The following is a 15,262-nucleotide window of genomic DNA, read 5'->3' as shown; positions in this document are numbered from 1 at the left end:
TCTCAAATTGTTGAGGCGCTTTTACTGTTGCTATATAGATCTTGAAAGTAGAAAGGTTTTATCTTAGCTGATTCAGCTCTAGCACCTCTGGCTGGCTGCTGACGTGACTGCAGCTACTTCAACCAGATGTGGGCTCGGTCTCGTAATACTGGCACAATCTCACATGATAAAAGGATCACCTGGAAATTCAACATTTATCCATCCTCATTCTTCCCGAGAGGCATCCTCTCTTAACTACCAAAAAATAACCTTTATAATTTCTTTAAGATGATGGTTAAAATAGGTAATAAGGCAGTAAGAAAAATGTAAAAACAGTAATGTAACCCAAAATAATAATAACATTAATAAAACAATGTGGGAAGATCAAAGATTCTGTTCCACCACCAATGGTGGAGCTCCAGTTGTGGAGCTGCTCAACTGGAGATGATCAGGAGCTGATCATGAATAAATGCATTTATTTATTTAAAACAGGGCCAGTGTTAAAATTGGGTCACTCTCAATAGTGTAGACGTTTGTTGGATCGCAACTTCATTTTCCAGTGTATTCCCACTGGGAGAAAACTTGTTCCCGTGTTTGTCAGCATCATCCACTTGGATGGAGATTCTTCAGAATCCAAGTCCGAAGATTGTTCTGCAGCATAAAATAAACACCATCGACCTCTGGACACAAACTTCTTTTCCTGTTAGTTATACCTTCTTACTTATTCAATAAATACAGTATGTGGGTGGACTTCTCTTTGGTGAAATTCTGATGACCTCCTCATATTATTACTGTACCTGTTCTCATTGGTGGGCCAGTCAGGGTGCTGCTGCTGATGGAGGAACTCTGCTGCTCAGCCTCCTGGTGGTATTTTTATTTTTCTTTGCGACTCAGCGATTCCCAATGTGGGCAAATATAGTCCAGTAAAACCCATACAAACCATTTCAAGTATTTCCCATTTTAAAAGTATCAACAACTACATCCACCACCCACCACAGATCCCAGGTGTACGGTGACAGCACTGTCGCCTTGGCGTTTAAAGGAAGTTCTCACGGTGGTGATGGAAACCTGTAAACCTAAAATTTGTGAGTATATTAATGAGTCCATAGAATAAAATTACTTCTTGCCATTTTTAGTAGTAGTTGACTATGTACTCATTACATTAATATAGGTTTGACTGTAAACTTATGGCATAATATCTTTTATTTACATTTCAAATGTGCAGAAAATTCACATTTTCAGTATGAGATGGGAATGTGTGATAGTTTGACTGAAAGCAGTCAATGCCTGCTATTCCACATAACTCGGTTTGAATCCGGCCCACAAGGACTGGATTTGCCCATCGATGGTCTATGATTATTGCTTAAACCCACTCTGTTCTTTCCACCAGACTAGTTTCCTTTTTCCTTCCCTCCTTCATCATCCATATCAGACTTGAAAAAAAAACGAAATACAATTAACCTGTAGGTCATAAGAATTGTTTTACTTTGGATTTGGTCCTCTTAAGAAATAGATGATCGAAGTAAATATAGAGCAAAGTTACGTCAATTCCGATGCTTGATTATGAAATCTCCGACAGTAGTTGAACGTAGCATCCGCAGACTCTATAAAGCCGGACGGTGAAGGCACCAGGTCAGTCTAACCCACACTCGGAAGCCTGTCGCAATGATCTTGTACTGTTGGGGGGAAAGCGCCAGTGGTCAGTTCGGTCCACGGACAGCGCTTAGTCCGGTTTCATGGACTGTCCCTCGGACTGTAACCGACATCAGCTGTGGGGATCGACACACTTTATTTCTCACCGAGGACGGATGCGTTTTATCCTGCGGATACAACTCAGATGGACAACTTGGACGGAAAAAGAATAATAATAAAAAAAAGAGAACACCAGGTAACGATCATGAATGTGTTTTCTACTTAAGAATGGATGCTGAAATTATCAGCTTTTACTGAAAAGCTGATAAGTTGGAATTTTTTACGACACTAATTGCAATTATGAAATATGAAAATAAATTGAAAAATATCCATATAATATTTCTATTTATTGTTGAAGCACAAAACCAATGTCCAGTTTAGATAAGGTATCGGTTTGTTAGAAGCCCTGGCTCTCCAGCTACCTCATTATTCGGACTAGAGACCCGATTAAGTTTCAGTTTCGTTTCGTTCTCTTCAGCTGAAGCAACGAAAGTTAACCGGGCGGCAGGTGAATCCTGTTTTCCATAATACTCATGCATTTATTGCTGTTGTAATACAGTTCCTGACAAACATTTATTTCACTTATATTTGAAAAAAAATCCAAAACCTCAAAAAAAAATTACATTATTAAAAAGCTGAGCCTTTTCACCAGAATTTGCTTTTTCGCTAACATCTCATAACTGATGTCATAGTTTACATAATGTTTTTTTCTTATTTTATTTTTTTATGTAACAGACTTTCAGCCAGGAAAGGATTTACAACATTGTCACTAAAATGAAAGTTTTGAATACTTTTTCCATTGCAGGTTGTGTGGAGGGGCTTGGTCACATAGTGCAGGTAGCTTGTGGTCAGGACCACAGTCTGGCTGTGAGTGCATGTGGACGCGTGTTCTCCTGGGGTGCAGCAGAAAGTGGACAGCTAGGCACTGATCAGATGAGCAGCAGACCCAGGCAGGATCTTACTGTGTGCAATATCTGACTGGATCCTTCTGATTTTGATAACTTGCATCTCCTTGATGTGCAGTCAGGTGCCCATCCCGTTGCCGGTACCTGTGATCCAGGTGGCCTGTGGAAAATCCCATTCTGTGGCCCTAACTAAAGGTGTAACATGCATTTCTGGATAAAGTCCTCAACTTTACATGGAAATTTAGTTTGACAAGTGCAGTGTTGAAGTGACGTATCACAACATTATGAGCTTCACACTTTCATGGAATTTAAACATTGTTTAGGAGCCAAATCATCAGGTCCAATCTCTGCAGATTGTGTCATGCCTGTGTCTAAAATAATATAATTACAATAACATCTACAGTGATATGGGGTTCTTTTTGAGATTCCAATAACTTCCTCCTCCAGGAGGTGATGTGCTGTCATGGGGATCCAACTCTTTCGGTCAGCTGGGTCTTGGGAAAGGCATTCAGTCACAGCCACGGCCTGCTTTGATTTATCATCTTACCGGTGTGGCTGTAAGCCAGGTTTCAGCAGGAGCGACCCATACAATGGTCCTTACACTCCCGGGCCTGGTGTACTGCTGCGGAGCCAATCAATCTGGTCAGCTTGGGCTTAACAGGGTGGATGAAAAAGGTACCGATACAAGACTTTTGACTCAGTTATGCAAGAGTTGGTTAAAACACGTCTGTATCCAATTGAACCGGTCAATAAGTTCAACTCATTCCGATTTGTTAAACATTTCTTGTCATGTCAACAGGGAATTTCAATGTCTGCATGGTCCCTGCCCTCAGGCCTCTGGGTGTGACTTTCATAAGCTGCGGGGAGGCACACACTGCCGTGTTAACGATGGTACATCCTTCTGCACTACTTTCAGTAAAACTCAGGCACCATCGCATCTTTCAGAGCATTGCTGGGGTTTTTCAGAATGGCGAGGTTTTCACCTTTGGAGAGGGCCGCCATGGACAGCTGGGACACAATTTCACAGCCGATGAACTAAGTCCCAGGCTGGTGGAACATGTTGGCAGACCGGCATCCCAGATATCCTGCGGCAGGTGAGAGGATAAAGGATGCAATCAGACTGTGAAGAGAAAGAATATCCACTACTTCAAATCAAAGTATTTGTGGTGAAGTTTAACTTTCAGGCTTGTGTTGAGGTTTCATTCGATTTTTTTATTTGCATTGTGCCCTTCAGGAATCACACCCTGGTACTGGATTCCTCCGGGCAGCTCTGGGCTTTTGGCAGCGGGGACAGAGGTCAGATTGGGACCGGACAACGAGATAATATTCTGACTCCGACCCTGGTGAATCTTCCGTGGACAAGAGACAGAGCAGCAACACCCACAGGTTTGTTTTTGCTGGGTGTGGAGTGAACATACATTTATACCTGACAGGCTCAAACTCTCTTCAGCCTTCCTCCAAGGTGGACTTTTCTGGGTGCCGTAAAGGAAAAAAGAGAAACATAAAACATAAAAGGTCCTCATTTAGGGGAATGTTAGTGGGGTGAGAAGTCTAAATTGGTTCTGGTTTTATTTGTTTATTTGCAGGTTGGAAAATATCGGCTGGTTGGAACACAAACTTTGCTTATGTATCAACTGTCCAGGTAACAGGAAGCAACCTCATAAGACAGATGTAATGTGGATGTGTTCACGATCTAAAACAGAGGCTAAACAAACTAATCAATGCTGTATCTCCAATGAATGTTGTGTCTGCAGAGTCCATTGCAAGGACGGATAAGTGGGCGGCTGAGTGAGACTCAACTGCAGTCGTGGCTGATGATGACAACCTGCAACACAGAGGCTGAGACGTAATCAACTCACATGTTCTGATGGAAACGAAATCATCTCACCGCTACAACAGTGTTTCTTTTCTTTTTAAACAGAGAAATACAGTCAATGTTTTCGACAAGTTCAAGTCTTGTTTCGAGTTTTGCCAAGTCTGGGTAAGTCCTTCTACTTTTAAATATTTTTTTCATGTTATATAAGGCCAGTCAACCTGGTGTAGTGTCATATGGGCGCATGTTGCTACAAAAGAGTGAAAAAGAATTATTCTTGGTTTTGTCACATTGTTTTGGTTTCAGTGGACCTTTAGAACCTGGGGCCTTGACTGTGGACCTGGAGGCAGCTGAGCGAGCTTTGGATCAGCTCTTGGCAATACCCTGGATCAAAGAATCAGTTACACTATATTTTTGCTTTGTCGTTTTGACTGCTTAGTTCCTTTTGGGGTCATTGGGAGGGTGCACCCTCGGGTGAGTTGCCGGCTCATTGCAGGGCCCTATGTGAGCAATTGTGGGTTTGGTACCTAGCTCAAGGGTACCTCGGCACCTCTCACCCTACTGCCCCTTCACACTACAAATATAATCATCATATTTATGTCACACTATTATCCTTAGCTAAATGAGGCTAAGGCAGTCAGTCCTTACATTCATTGCAGGTGAACCTTGACCTTCTGATTGATAAGCTGGTGCTTTCAAGAACTGCTTTGAACTCACCTGATGTCCTTCTGATCCTGCTGACGTGTCCTCTTCTCCAAGAGGAAGCAAGCATTATGAATCATGTCCTGAGACTTGCCTTGGTCATCTCAGATCTGAAGAAAACCTGTCTGAATGCACTGGGTGAACACACTCTTCTTTCTTCCTTACACACATTTGAGACTAGTATCTGTGATGATGTGTTGAGTGAGGCTTTCTGGTTCAAGTCCCAGCTGCAGACCAAAAATTGGAAGGTTGGAGATGTATGTTTACATTTAGACGTACATCAAACGCGCGCACACGCACACACACACACACACACACAGCCAACTAACTTTCTTGATGCTTTATACTTTTTTTCTTCAGAAACCTCTTGGTCCTCCTTGACGCCCTCCATGCTGCTGAAGCACATCTTAGTGTTCAAGAACGCTCTGGCCTTCATGCTGAGAAATGGTGTCGTAGTAAACTACAACCCGGAAGTGAAATACCTGCTGGAGACCCTGAAGCTGTTGTACAAAGTCAGCATTATGTGTCTCTTGCATTTATTACAAGTTTTTCCTAATTTTGTGGGGACATTTTGCTCTGATAAGATTTTCCTGTTTTAGGAATCGATAGAAGAAATTGACCCATGGAAACTCTTAGGTTATTTTTCTCAAAAGAATCCTAGTTTTATGCAAAGTACATCACTAAATCTGCATTCCTTCAGTTGAAGGGCATCTCCATACTGATGGTCGATAACCGACCCTGAGTTTACAGCAAATGGTTATTATTTCCTAAACTCTGCAGCTTTACTCCCTCAGACCAAACCATTAACCAAAGCCTATCAACCCTAGTTTTTTATTCTTTTGTAAGTAGTTTATCTTTCTTTTTCATTCATTTAATCTTTTACAGGCAAACAAAGCTGGAAGGTCCTACAAGCTCCCTCTGAGCACATTTTATGTTGAGGAAATCACTCATCACATACATCCATTGCAAGATCTTCTACAGTGGGAGAAGATACTTTCTAAAAAGGAGGTAAAACTCTTCGGTTTGATTGTATGTTCGCTGTGTTTGAGATGATATATCCTATTGTAGGCTCATCACATCTGATTAAAAAAATTTATTTATTTTGTTCAAGGAACACATCGACAACCCAGTAGTTTACTGTCGCTACCCATTCCTGTTAACTTTCGAATACAGAGCAGCGCTCTTCATCTTTTCTGCAATGAAAACGAAGGTAATCAGAATTTGTGCTGATTCCATTGAAAGTTTATGCATGAAAGAGGCTACATAATGAGCGTAGGTGAGAGCAGGTTCTTCAGATGGTGCCTGCTGCATTGTGGAGAGCTGACTTCAACATTTATGCTTCCACCTTCTCCAAAAGACTCTGAGCTTCCCAAGTTATTAAGTTTTTATCAACATCAATGACAATGAATTTTTCTTCTTCTCTAGACTTTTCATTTTATCACCACCAATAATTAAAAGATTACGTGTACATCTGGTACTCCCCTATTATGACTTTATTTCAGATCTATTGTGTGAAATTCACAATGACAAAAAAATAAAATAAAATACAGTCACTGTTTAATCCCTCTGGATGTAACTGTAATTATTTTGTAATTACAGAGAGAACATCATTTTAGGTATGAACTACTGTTCTTCAGGGAGCATTTTGCTGACTTTCCCCCAGCACCAGTCTTTATGTTGAGTCTGAGACGAAATCATCTGGTTGAGGACACCTTCAGACAGCTGAGGACAGCTGAACACAGTGCCTTCAGGAAACAGCTCTTGGTAAACACACATGTAACACACTTACAACCTGCATTTGCCTAAATGAGAAAATGTTAGGTAGCCCTCTACAAATATATTTCTACCTGAGATTCATACATTTTTCTCATCCCTGCACAGGTCTTTCATAAAACCCTTGGTATAATCAAAGGTTGTCAAACTTACAAGCTAAATTAAATTGTCATGTTGTCTGTGGGGCAGCTATAACATTTGCTGAGCCCATATTTGGTCCAGAGACTTGAGTTATTTATTGATTTAATAGAAGTCATGCTGTTGCTGCTTATGGGCACAATGTTTCTGATTATTTCTAGTAAAAAATCCCTTTTGTCTCCTCCTGTAGGTGCAGTTTGTCGACAACAGGAAGGTGATGAAGGTCAACATAAGCGACTTCTTTCTCTATGTGTTTGAGGAACTGATTGATCCCAGATCTGACCTGTTCATGTACAATGACAACAAAACTCTGGCTTGGTTCCCCCCGAAGGTGAATGTGCTTGATGACCCCCACTTTAACCCCTTTATTGCTAAGTCTAAACCTGCTGGCCTGATGTTCTCATTCAAATGTGTCCATAGCCAAAAGTTGAAGACAAGATTTACTTCCTGTTTGGTGTCCTGTGTGGACTGGCTCTGTTCAACCAAAACATGGTCTACCTGCCTTTCCCCCTGGTTCTGTTCAAGAAGATTGTGCGAGTCAAACCATCACTGGATGACCTAATAGAGTTTGACCCTGTTCGGGGAGAGTACGTTTTGGAAATATACTGCAGAATGATAAATTAGCTGAACACTTCAGAGTCTTTCTGGCAAATGAGTTGCTCTCATGTTGATATAGTCACTTTCAGATTAGAGTTATGTCAGACTGAGCCATATTTTCACTGTCTGCAGGTCTTTGCGATGCATGCTAGAAGACTACAGTCCTGAGGAAGTGGAAAGTCTGCAGGCTACTTTCAGAGTATTTACTTGACAGACTTAGTTACACGTTCCATTTGTGTGTTCACTAGACTAATGTGGTGGTTCTACTTGTTACAGGACACCTGGGGTGGTGAAACAGTTGAGCTAGATCCAAGTGAAAGTGGCAAAGCTGTGACAGCATCAAACAGGTGTCCATACATATATAAATACACACACACACACACACACACACATATATATATATATGTGTGTGTGTGTGTGTGTGTGATATGCACAATCATAACCTGCATGAGGTCTTAGGGATGTTCACACATACAGGATTTACTGATAGGTCCACCCAGTTTAAATTTGAGTCCTGGTGTGGGTGTTTCAGTGAGAACCCAACAGTAACTTTGCAGGGCACTAAAATGGTAACTTTGTAAGATGTTTCCTTTACTTTCTTAAATTTTAACAACATTTATCAGATTTATATAAGAATACAGAATGCATCATGTTAAACTTCATTTAACATTCTGTTGGGAACTTACAGAAACCCAGAGCCTGACCCCAGACCAAGCAAATGGTGTGGAAAAAACTCCCTTTTAACAGGAATAAACCTCAAGAAGGACCAGGCTCAGTCAAAATCTGCTCAGCACATGCATACAGATGTCTTTCCATAGTTGTGTCACATGCCTACATTTCTGAAATCTACCAAGTAATTCTCAATTTTCTTTAATAGAAAACAGTTTGTAGCAGCATTAGTCGACCACGCCTTCAACAAATCAGTGAAGAGAGTATATGAGGAGTTTCAGAGGGGTTTCTTCAAGGTGTGCGACATGAACGTGGTGGATTTCTTCCAGCCGGAGCAGCTGCAGACCGTGATGGTGGGCCAAGAAAACTATGACTGGGAAGTGTTCAAGCAGGTATGCTGGCACGAGTGTTTTGAATTAATAATGATGGAGAGACTCAACATGGGGTTATACTCTCAGGTCCCAGTCCATTTTTAATTTTGGCTTTTTTTTTTTTTAAACAGAACACTGTTTATGAAAAAGAGTACCATGCCACGCATCCAACCATTGTGATCTTCTGGGATGTGTTTGCCAAACTATCAGCTGAGGAAAAGAAGAAATTCCTTTGTACGTATCTTTGTGTATTGTCACCCTAATGCACCTAATCAATCCCACCCACTTTCCCAGGGACTCCCTGTTGTTACCAATCGTTCTCCCCCGTCTCCAGTGTTTCTCACCGGCTCTGACCGTGTGCCCTTCAGTGGGATGAAGAGCATTAAGATGACTGTTGCTGTCCTGCCCAACGCCACAGACATCGCCCTGCCTGAGTCCCTCACATGTCATTTTCTGTTGTTGCTGCCCATCTATCAGGGGTCCCCGGTGGACAGGATCATGCACACCAGACTTCTCCAGGCCATTAATAACAAGAGCGGGCTTGGAAAGAACAATGAAAGTGTGCAATAGTGAAGGCTGAAGAAGATTCTTTAAATGGCTTTGGCTTGTTTTTACTCTACAATCCTACTTTCGAGTAATTGATATAATCTTTATAATCTCTTTACTTATAAACAACAACAAAACCCAGAAGCATTGTATCAGCGATTCTGAGCAAAATCATGACTGTTCACTTTCAGGAGATCTTCCCTTTCAAACAGCAACATTTCTCATGAGAGTACAGTGAACATATCCTCTGACTGTGGTCCAGAAACATGAACCTACCCATTACCCAACCAATCAGAGGGCAGAAGAAGCTGACACTTTTAAATTCTCAGTTTTCTTAACTGCACCCAATATTAGCAAATATATTATCACTTCACTCATGTGTGGAAAGAGTAAATGCTGACAGTGCAAAAGGTTTTAGCCTTATTAAAAGATAAGCAGTGATAATTGTTTGATGTAAATATTTTTAGCATTATACAATGTGTGTTGATCATTTACCATCAAAATAAAATGTTTTTATCCTAGAAATGACTAACTCACAACGAAAACTGTTTGGAAGGCTAACAATCAGTTTCAAAATCTGTGTCATGTTCTATAGAACAGCAGTTTTAAGATCAGTTAAAATGAGATCAGTTCTCATTTTTCTTGACTTATTAGCTACATTTGACACAAAATATTCAACCATCACCACATTTTCCCTGCCTGCGCATCACTGAGCAGAGTGGCAAGGTCGGCTTTTGGCTTCTCCCCGGCTCTGTCTCCAATGGGGTTCCCCAAAGATCGGTGCTGGGGCTTCTGCTCTTTGCTATACATAGGACCTCACTGGGGCCAGTCATCCACTCACATGGTTTTTCAAACAAGTGCAATTCAGATGACACCAAGTTGTAGCTGCCATTTCTCCCTCATGAGCCTTCAGTCTCTGACGAGATCTCAAACTGTCTCTCACACATCCGCATGGAAGCAGGACCACCACCTCCAACTTAGCCTTGGTAAAACAGAGCTCCCGGTTTTCTCAGCCAAGTGATTCAAAATGATGAATCCTGCTTAATCTTTTCTTGGTGAAGCTCCTTCAGGTGGTCCAGAATGTGGTGATGCATCTGGTCTTCAACCAACCCACGTAGACCCACGTCACCCAACGGCTGAGCTCCACTGGCTACCTGGAGCTGCCCACATTCAGTTCAAGGCCCTTCTGCTGACCTACAGAGTAGCAGCTGGATCTGCTCCTCTTACTTGAACCGTCTTGTTGGAGTCCACCTAACCCCTCATCTGCTGTGTTCCACACATGAGCATCATCTGGCATGGATATCCAGACTGTTTTCCTACCTTGTTTCCCGATAAAAGAACGACCTCCAAAACTATCAGAGCACAAGCAACCCTATCAAACTTCCCACTGAGATGCTTTACACAAACGCATCTACACCTTAAAGTGATTCAATATCTGAGTTCTCTCAAAGGTCAGTTTTGAGTGTTCTGACCAGTTCGTGTGACCACTTAATTCCATCCCACCTGCATTTTGAAAAGCAGAAATTAAGGTGGAAAAAATAGCTGAGACCATGAGCCATCATGAGGTCTCTGTCTAAACTTACGTTTTTTTTATTCAAGAGTAATCAGGCAGCAACATTTAAAAAAAAAAAAAATACACAAAATGAAGGTGAAAATGTTCCCACACATATTTCTTTTGCTGCTCACTGGCAGGAGTGAAAAATGTGAGTGCTCAGCGTTCAGATTTGATTTTCAGTTCATCCTTCTCAGTAAACTGGATGGGTTCCTGTGCTTTCTTTCTGTTGGCTCGAACATAATCTTCGCTTTGAAATATCCAACAGCTGCAATAACACTTCTGCTGTAACACAAATTTAAATAAGTAACTTAAAGCCATTGTTGCTACAAATTTTTGACATTAAAGGAGACAAAAGGCAACATATCAGGGTGTTGCTATGACATAAGAGGCAGTGGCGTCGGATTAGAGTGAATTTGTGTAGTTCTGCCATTAGCTGATCAAAATGCTGACTTCTTTCATGCCTTATGCTTTTTCTTGAGTGTTCATAAAAGGGTACGTATGGCCTTAAGATAGCCAAGTTCATTTTCTACCCAGTTTGTGTTCCAGCTTTTATCTGATGAGATGGTAGGTGAGCCAGAACATAAAGAGAGGCTGTGCTGCTGCTATAGACATGGTGAGATACATCCTCAGCTGGTTCCTGGTTGCTCTCACTAACTTGCCCTCTGCTGCTGCTTCAGATAACAACTTCAGGCGTAGAGTGCGAATCTGTAAAACGTGCCAACAAAACAGTCATGTGATACAGCGATTGTAACTTGCAAAACAAAAACTATTTTGTGCATATTTCCATCTGCAATGCTCTCTACAATGATCACTAATAAATCTCACGAAGCAGCTGTTACTCACCATAAAGACAAAGATGGCAGCACAACACCAAAGAAGACAAAGATAGTACGCTAGTCTCCCAAACAACAGACCAGCTACAACTCCGATAATCATCCTAGAAAGATAGAGATAGAACAACCAGGCACAGTTTAACAATATTGGATCAAACTAGAGAAAAATGAGTAAATGTGTTTCAAAACAAAGTAGAACATAAAATAGAGGGTGGAGAGGGAAATAAAACACAAACTTATAACATACCCAACGTATTTATACCCTGAAAAGGCCAATAGATCTATTGTGGTGAGATCTGTGTTTATGGCCACGAGGTAAAGCGACAGTAGGACCGCCAGGACTTCCATGATCAGCCACACGAGTGCTGAGCTAGCTTGAACCCCCAGCAGTTCTGGAGAAAACCTGGAGGGGGCAGCACATAGTTCAGATTCTACATATACTGTACCTAGATGCCGTAGAGTTCTATATAATCTCAATATATATGAGACTGCAGCTGTTGTGGATCATCAGTGGGAGACAAGATTGAACTCCTCTTATGAAAATGTGCCTTTTTGGTACATAATGTAATAATTCAAGTTCAGTAAATCAATAAAGACATTTGAGAAAAAATGTAAAACACTAAAATCCAACCAGAATTCGCACATTAGCAATAGTTTGAAAAACTGCCTGTTTGTTGATGTAGAATAAACAAACAAGTCACATACTTTTTCACACACTTGATATTACATTGGTTTAATGTCAAGCAAGGCTTTTGTAAAGTTTACCTATTCTGAGTTCCAAGTGCCAGTCCAGCCACTAAGATGTATGTGATGAAGGCCATGACAGGAATGTAGAGATCAGGAGCATTCACGTCAAAGCGAGGAGCCACAGGGGTGTCCTGCTGGAAGTTCACCTCCCAGTTCTGCAGTTCAACACATAATCACACCCACACACTTTGAAGTCAAATTACATTTCTGTAAAAAAATCTCTAAAAAAAATCTTGATGTTACAGAACTCACAATGCTGACATATATTTTAGTATATCTTCCAAAAGCTAAATATTGTACAGAGAACAGTTGAAAAAGGGACAAAGAAAAATATTTTCCTGTGCCAGGAATAAGACTTACCTCATGCATGTAGGGGAAAACTACAAGGCTCAGCTTCTTTCCCACATAAAGTGTATCAACAGCAAAATAGTACTTCAGCTTGGAAATTGGGATGAATCTATCGAGCTTAAAGAAGAATACACCCCACTCATTATTTGAGTCTCCATAGACACCTATTTGTGAATTGGTCTTACATTTTTGTCCACCATTTCTCTTCCCTGTGTTGCCAGTGAGCTGCCATACGCCATGGCCAAGTTGGACATTGGGTCTGAGAGGATGGACTGACCTGGAAATCCTGACATCTGTGGCCCCGCCTGATTTTTGCTATCAAGGTGACAGTTACAAACTGAAAAAACTGGTGAATAAACTGCAAAAGACAAAGCTTACACTTGTAATTTGCGTCTTTCATGTAAAAAAAAGTTTAATCACTAATGGGATCAACTTTAGGAGAATGCAAACCCTCCCCAGCAGGACCTACCCCATATATGATCCAGCCACTGCCCCACTCGTGTCTTCAAACAGCTCACTGCCATCCGGCCTATCCAGGGGGGGATTCCTAAGGCGCAGGTTTGGTTCTAAATTTTTAAAAAAAGAGAAGATTGGTTCAAGATGTGTCCTAGATGGGGAGATCTGACAGATGCTAGTCACCTAAAGAGGCCAAAACAAACAAACAAACAAACAAACAAACATTTGAAACATCTTTCAAACTGAATGAGAGCTCTGATAATTGTGAGAAATTTGTTGATCATCAATGATCTTCAGCTTGCTGCACATTTTAGTAAGTGAAGGAGGGATCCTAGGAATCTCTAGGATCCTGTGAACATGCATCACCAAGTGAAAGTAAGCACTGGTGACCCTCATAAAAATAGTTTATTAAAATAGACCATAGACCAAATATGAGTGGAAAACTATCCTGAATACACTGTATGACAATAAGCCAAGGAAACCCTCTCCGCACAACATCATCGCACAAAATCCACATGAACAGAAGTGACAACATCAGTTCCACAGCAGACACAGCTTCAAAATAACTATGCTGGTTGCCTGGCAACCTACAGAAAACTGGCATATTATACATAATAGACAAGACACAGCACAGCTCCGAAAAGGAATAAAGCTGGCTAAAGCTAAGTTATGTGACTTCTTCTATATTATATGTTAAAAATGCAATAAGGGTTGACGCCACTTTGTCTGATTGTGATGATTATGATTATTTTAACCTCACAGTTTCGAGTTTCGGGTAAAAAGTTACAGTTTTTTTCTTGTATCCGGATTTCTGATTTTAATTTTGACATCGATTTCATTTATCCCTACGTTGATGGTTGAGTTCAATTCAATTCACGTCCTAACTCTATAAACTAAATCCAAATGTCCTCTAAGACAACGCATTTTATAGGTTAACATCAACCTCGTAATGAAAAAGAAGATCAAAATGCTTTACATATCCCCGTTAGAGCTGTGACTGCATGAAACCCGTTAGCCAGGCTAGCTTATTAGGTTGGACGCCTGTATTACCAAGAAGCACTGGCGACCTGGTTGGTGTTGTTATATAAATCAGTGGCCAACAGTCATCAACTTGTATTGTTTGTTTAGTAGTTTTACTTGAATTTTTGCTGCCATCAAACAATAACAGCAGTTTTGGTTTTGAAGCCCCAGCCGTCTAAAAACAGTTACTACACCATAGACGTTGTTTAGCGAGCTAGCAAGTTTATAACTGAAGCACAATTTTATAGATAAAACATCTCAACTTACGCTGTCTGAACGCGCTCTGAGTTGCAGTAGAATCCATTGTAACTGACTAAATGGCTGCAACAGCCGTCAGAAAAATACACCCTGGTAATTATGGAACAATATCGGGAAGTTAGTCAATCATAACATTTACACGGAAGTAAACGAATCCATTCTTCTTCGTTTATGAAAACATTTCCGGCACACTCGACCCTACAGATGCCCAAGGTTGCCATCTACTGTTATAATACATTTATTATCGTAAAACCTTTTTTAGTGCTCTTGAGTTTAAGGGATTTCGTTAGCATCCAGGTTTCGGCGTTTTAGATGGTTATGTACTAATGTATAGGTGGCTCAGCACAGAAGGAGAAGCGAGGCCACGACTGCAGAGGATTTGATTATTGGTGAGCATAGTAATGGTAAAAAGTAGAAGCTAGAGACAGAGCCTTGGAATACATCATGGTTTTCTGAGGTTTAAAGCTTGAGGAATGAAAGATTAGAGATCAGTCACTACATAACTGAATTAAAGTGTATTTGATGAACAATTGATTTGTCAGTTCTTTATTCAAATCAACTCTAAATATATATTTAGTACTATCTATGTTATTTTTGTTTAGCTCAAATACCACAGTGCCACAGTTGGCTTAACAAATTGTATAACACAATTTTTTAAAAAGGAGGTAACTGTCAGTTTACCTGATAAGGCAATACAAGTTTATTGGAATAATGTTACATGCCATCTAGTATACAGTATATTGATTGAATTACATATTTTAAATGGGTTTGTTTTGATCTCTGAATTTCCTCCTTGAGAACTATCCACCTCCATCTCACCCTGTCCTGTGTGTCCTTTTCTCCCACACCAATGAACTTCC

The 15,262-nt window shown here is 40.7% G+C and overlaps 2 protein-coding genes across 11 annotated transcripts; one reads left to right on the top strand and one right to left on the bottom strand.

Annotated features, from left to right (window-relative positions):
* Positions 1-1,577: 1,577 nt before the first annotated feature.
* LOC130535601 (E3 ISG15--protein ligase HERC5-like) lies at positions 1,578-9,710 on the top strand. Of its 6 annotated transcripts, none has more exons than XM_057050738.1 (23): positions 1,578-1,867; positions 2,477-2,621; positions 2,695-2,771; positions 3,024-3,251; positions 3,376-3,467; positions 3,543-3,670; positions 3,811-3,962; positions 4,163-4,218; positions 4,331-4,422; positions 4,498-4,557; positions 4,696-4,789; positions 5,049-5,229; positions 5,452-5,603; positions 5,977-6,099; positions 6,203-6,301; positions 6,691-6,855; positions 7,193-7,333; positions 7,423-7,589; positions 7,732-7,798; positions 7,876-7,946; positions 8,477-8,660; positions 8,771-8,873; positions 8,974-9,710. In XM_057050738.1, exons 1-23 carry the CDS (start codon positions 1,645-1,647, stop codon positions 9,207-9,209), a joined length of 3,036 nt encoding a protein of 1,011 aa, XP_056906718.1. In that variant the 5' UTR covers positions 1,578-1,644; the 3' UTR covers positions 9,210-9,710. The 6 variants fall into 6 exon arrangements, with proteins under 6 accessions (XP_056906718.1, XP_056906717.1, XP_056906719.1 ...); XM_057050737.1 differs by having other exon boundaries at positions 7,193-7,339; XM_057050739.1 differs by having other exon boundaries at positions 7,193-7,339; positions 8,934-9,710.
* A 1,036-nt stretch (positions 9,711-10,746) lies between these two features.
* yif1b (Yip1 interacting factor homolog B (S. cerevisiae)) lies at positions 10,747-14,584 on the bottom strand. 5 transcript variants are annotated; one of them, XM_057050752.1, is made up of 9 exons: positions 14,412-14,584; positions 13,138-13,234; positions 12,854-12,983; positions 12,681-12,785; positions 12,339-12,475; positions 11,821-11,976; positions 11,584-11,677; positions 11,271-11,445; positions 10,747-11,022 (listed from the first exon to the last, which is right to left on the bottom strand). In XM_057050752.1, the coding sequence occupies exons 1-8, from the start codon at positions 14,446-14,448 to the stop codon at positions 11,290-11,292; spliced, it is 912 nt and encodes a 303-aa protein (XP_056906732.1). In that variant the 5' UTR covers positions 14,449-14,584; the 3' UTR covers positions 10,747-11,022; positions 11,271-11,289. The 5 variants fall into 5 exon arrangements, with proteins under 5 accessions (XP_056906732.1, XP_056906731.1, XP_056906729.1 ...); XM_057050751.1 differs by having other exon boundaries at positions 10,747-11,019; XM_057050749.1 differs by having other exon boundaries at positions 10,747-11,445.
* Positions 14,585-15,262: the final 678 nt, after the last annotated feature.

Source organism: Takifugu flavidus, chromosome 12 (assembly GCF_003711565.1).
Source record: "Takifugu flavidus isolate HTHZ2018 chromosome 12, ASM371156v2, whole genome shotgun sequence".
NCBI lineage: Eukaryota > Metazoa > Chordata > Actinopteri > Tetraodontiformes > Tetraodontidae > Takifugu > Takifugu flavidus.
The sequence above is the reverse complement of the archived record's forward strand: the minus strand, read 5'-3'. Positions and strand labels throughout refer to the sequence as shown.

What these genes read in the sequence shown, in the direction of transcription:
- LOC130535601 (XM_057050737.1), top strand. Translation starts at nt 1,645, where the DNA reads ATGATCTTGTACTGTTGGGGGGAAAGCGCCAGTGGTCAGTTCGGTCCA. An exon ending in CTTATGTATCAACTGTCCAG is followed by an intron (nt 4,219 to 4,330) that starts GTAACAGGAAGC and finishes TTGTGTCTGCAG; the next exon opens with AGTCCATTGCAAGGACGGAT. An exon ending in AACCTGTCTGAATGCACTGG is followed by an intron (nt 5,230 to 5,451) that starts GTGAACACACTC and finishes TTTTTTCTTCAG; the next exon opens with AAACCTCTTGGTCCTCCTTG.
- yif1b (XM_057050749.1), bottom strand. Translation starts at nt 14,448, where the DNA reads ATGGATTCTACTGCAACTCAGAGCGCGTTCAGACAGC. An exon ending in TCAGAGCGCGTTCAGACAGC is followed by an intron (nt 13,235 to 14,411) that starts GTAAGTTGAGAT and finishes TTAAAAATTTAG; the next exon opens with AACCAAACCTGCGCCTTAGG. An exon ending in GCACTTGGAACTCAGAATAG is followed by an intron (nt 11,977 to 12,338) that starts GTAAACTTTACA and finishes TGCCCCCTCCAG; the next exon opens with GTTTTCTCCAGAACTGCTGG.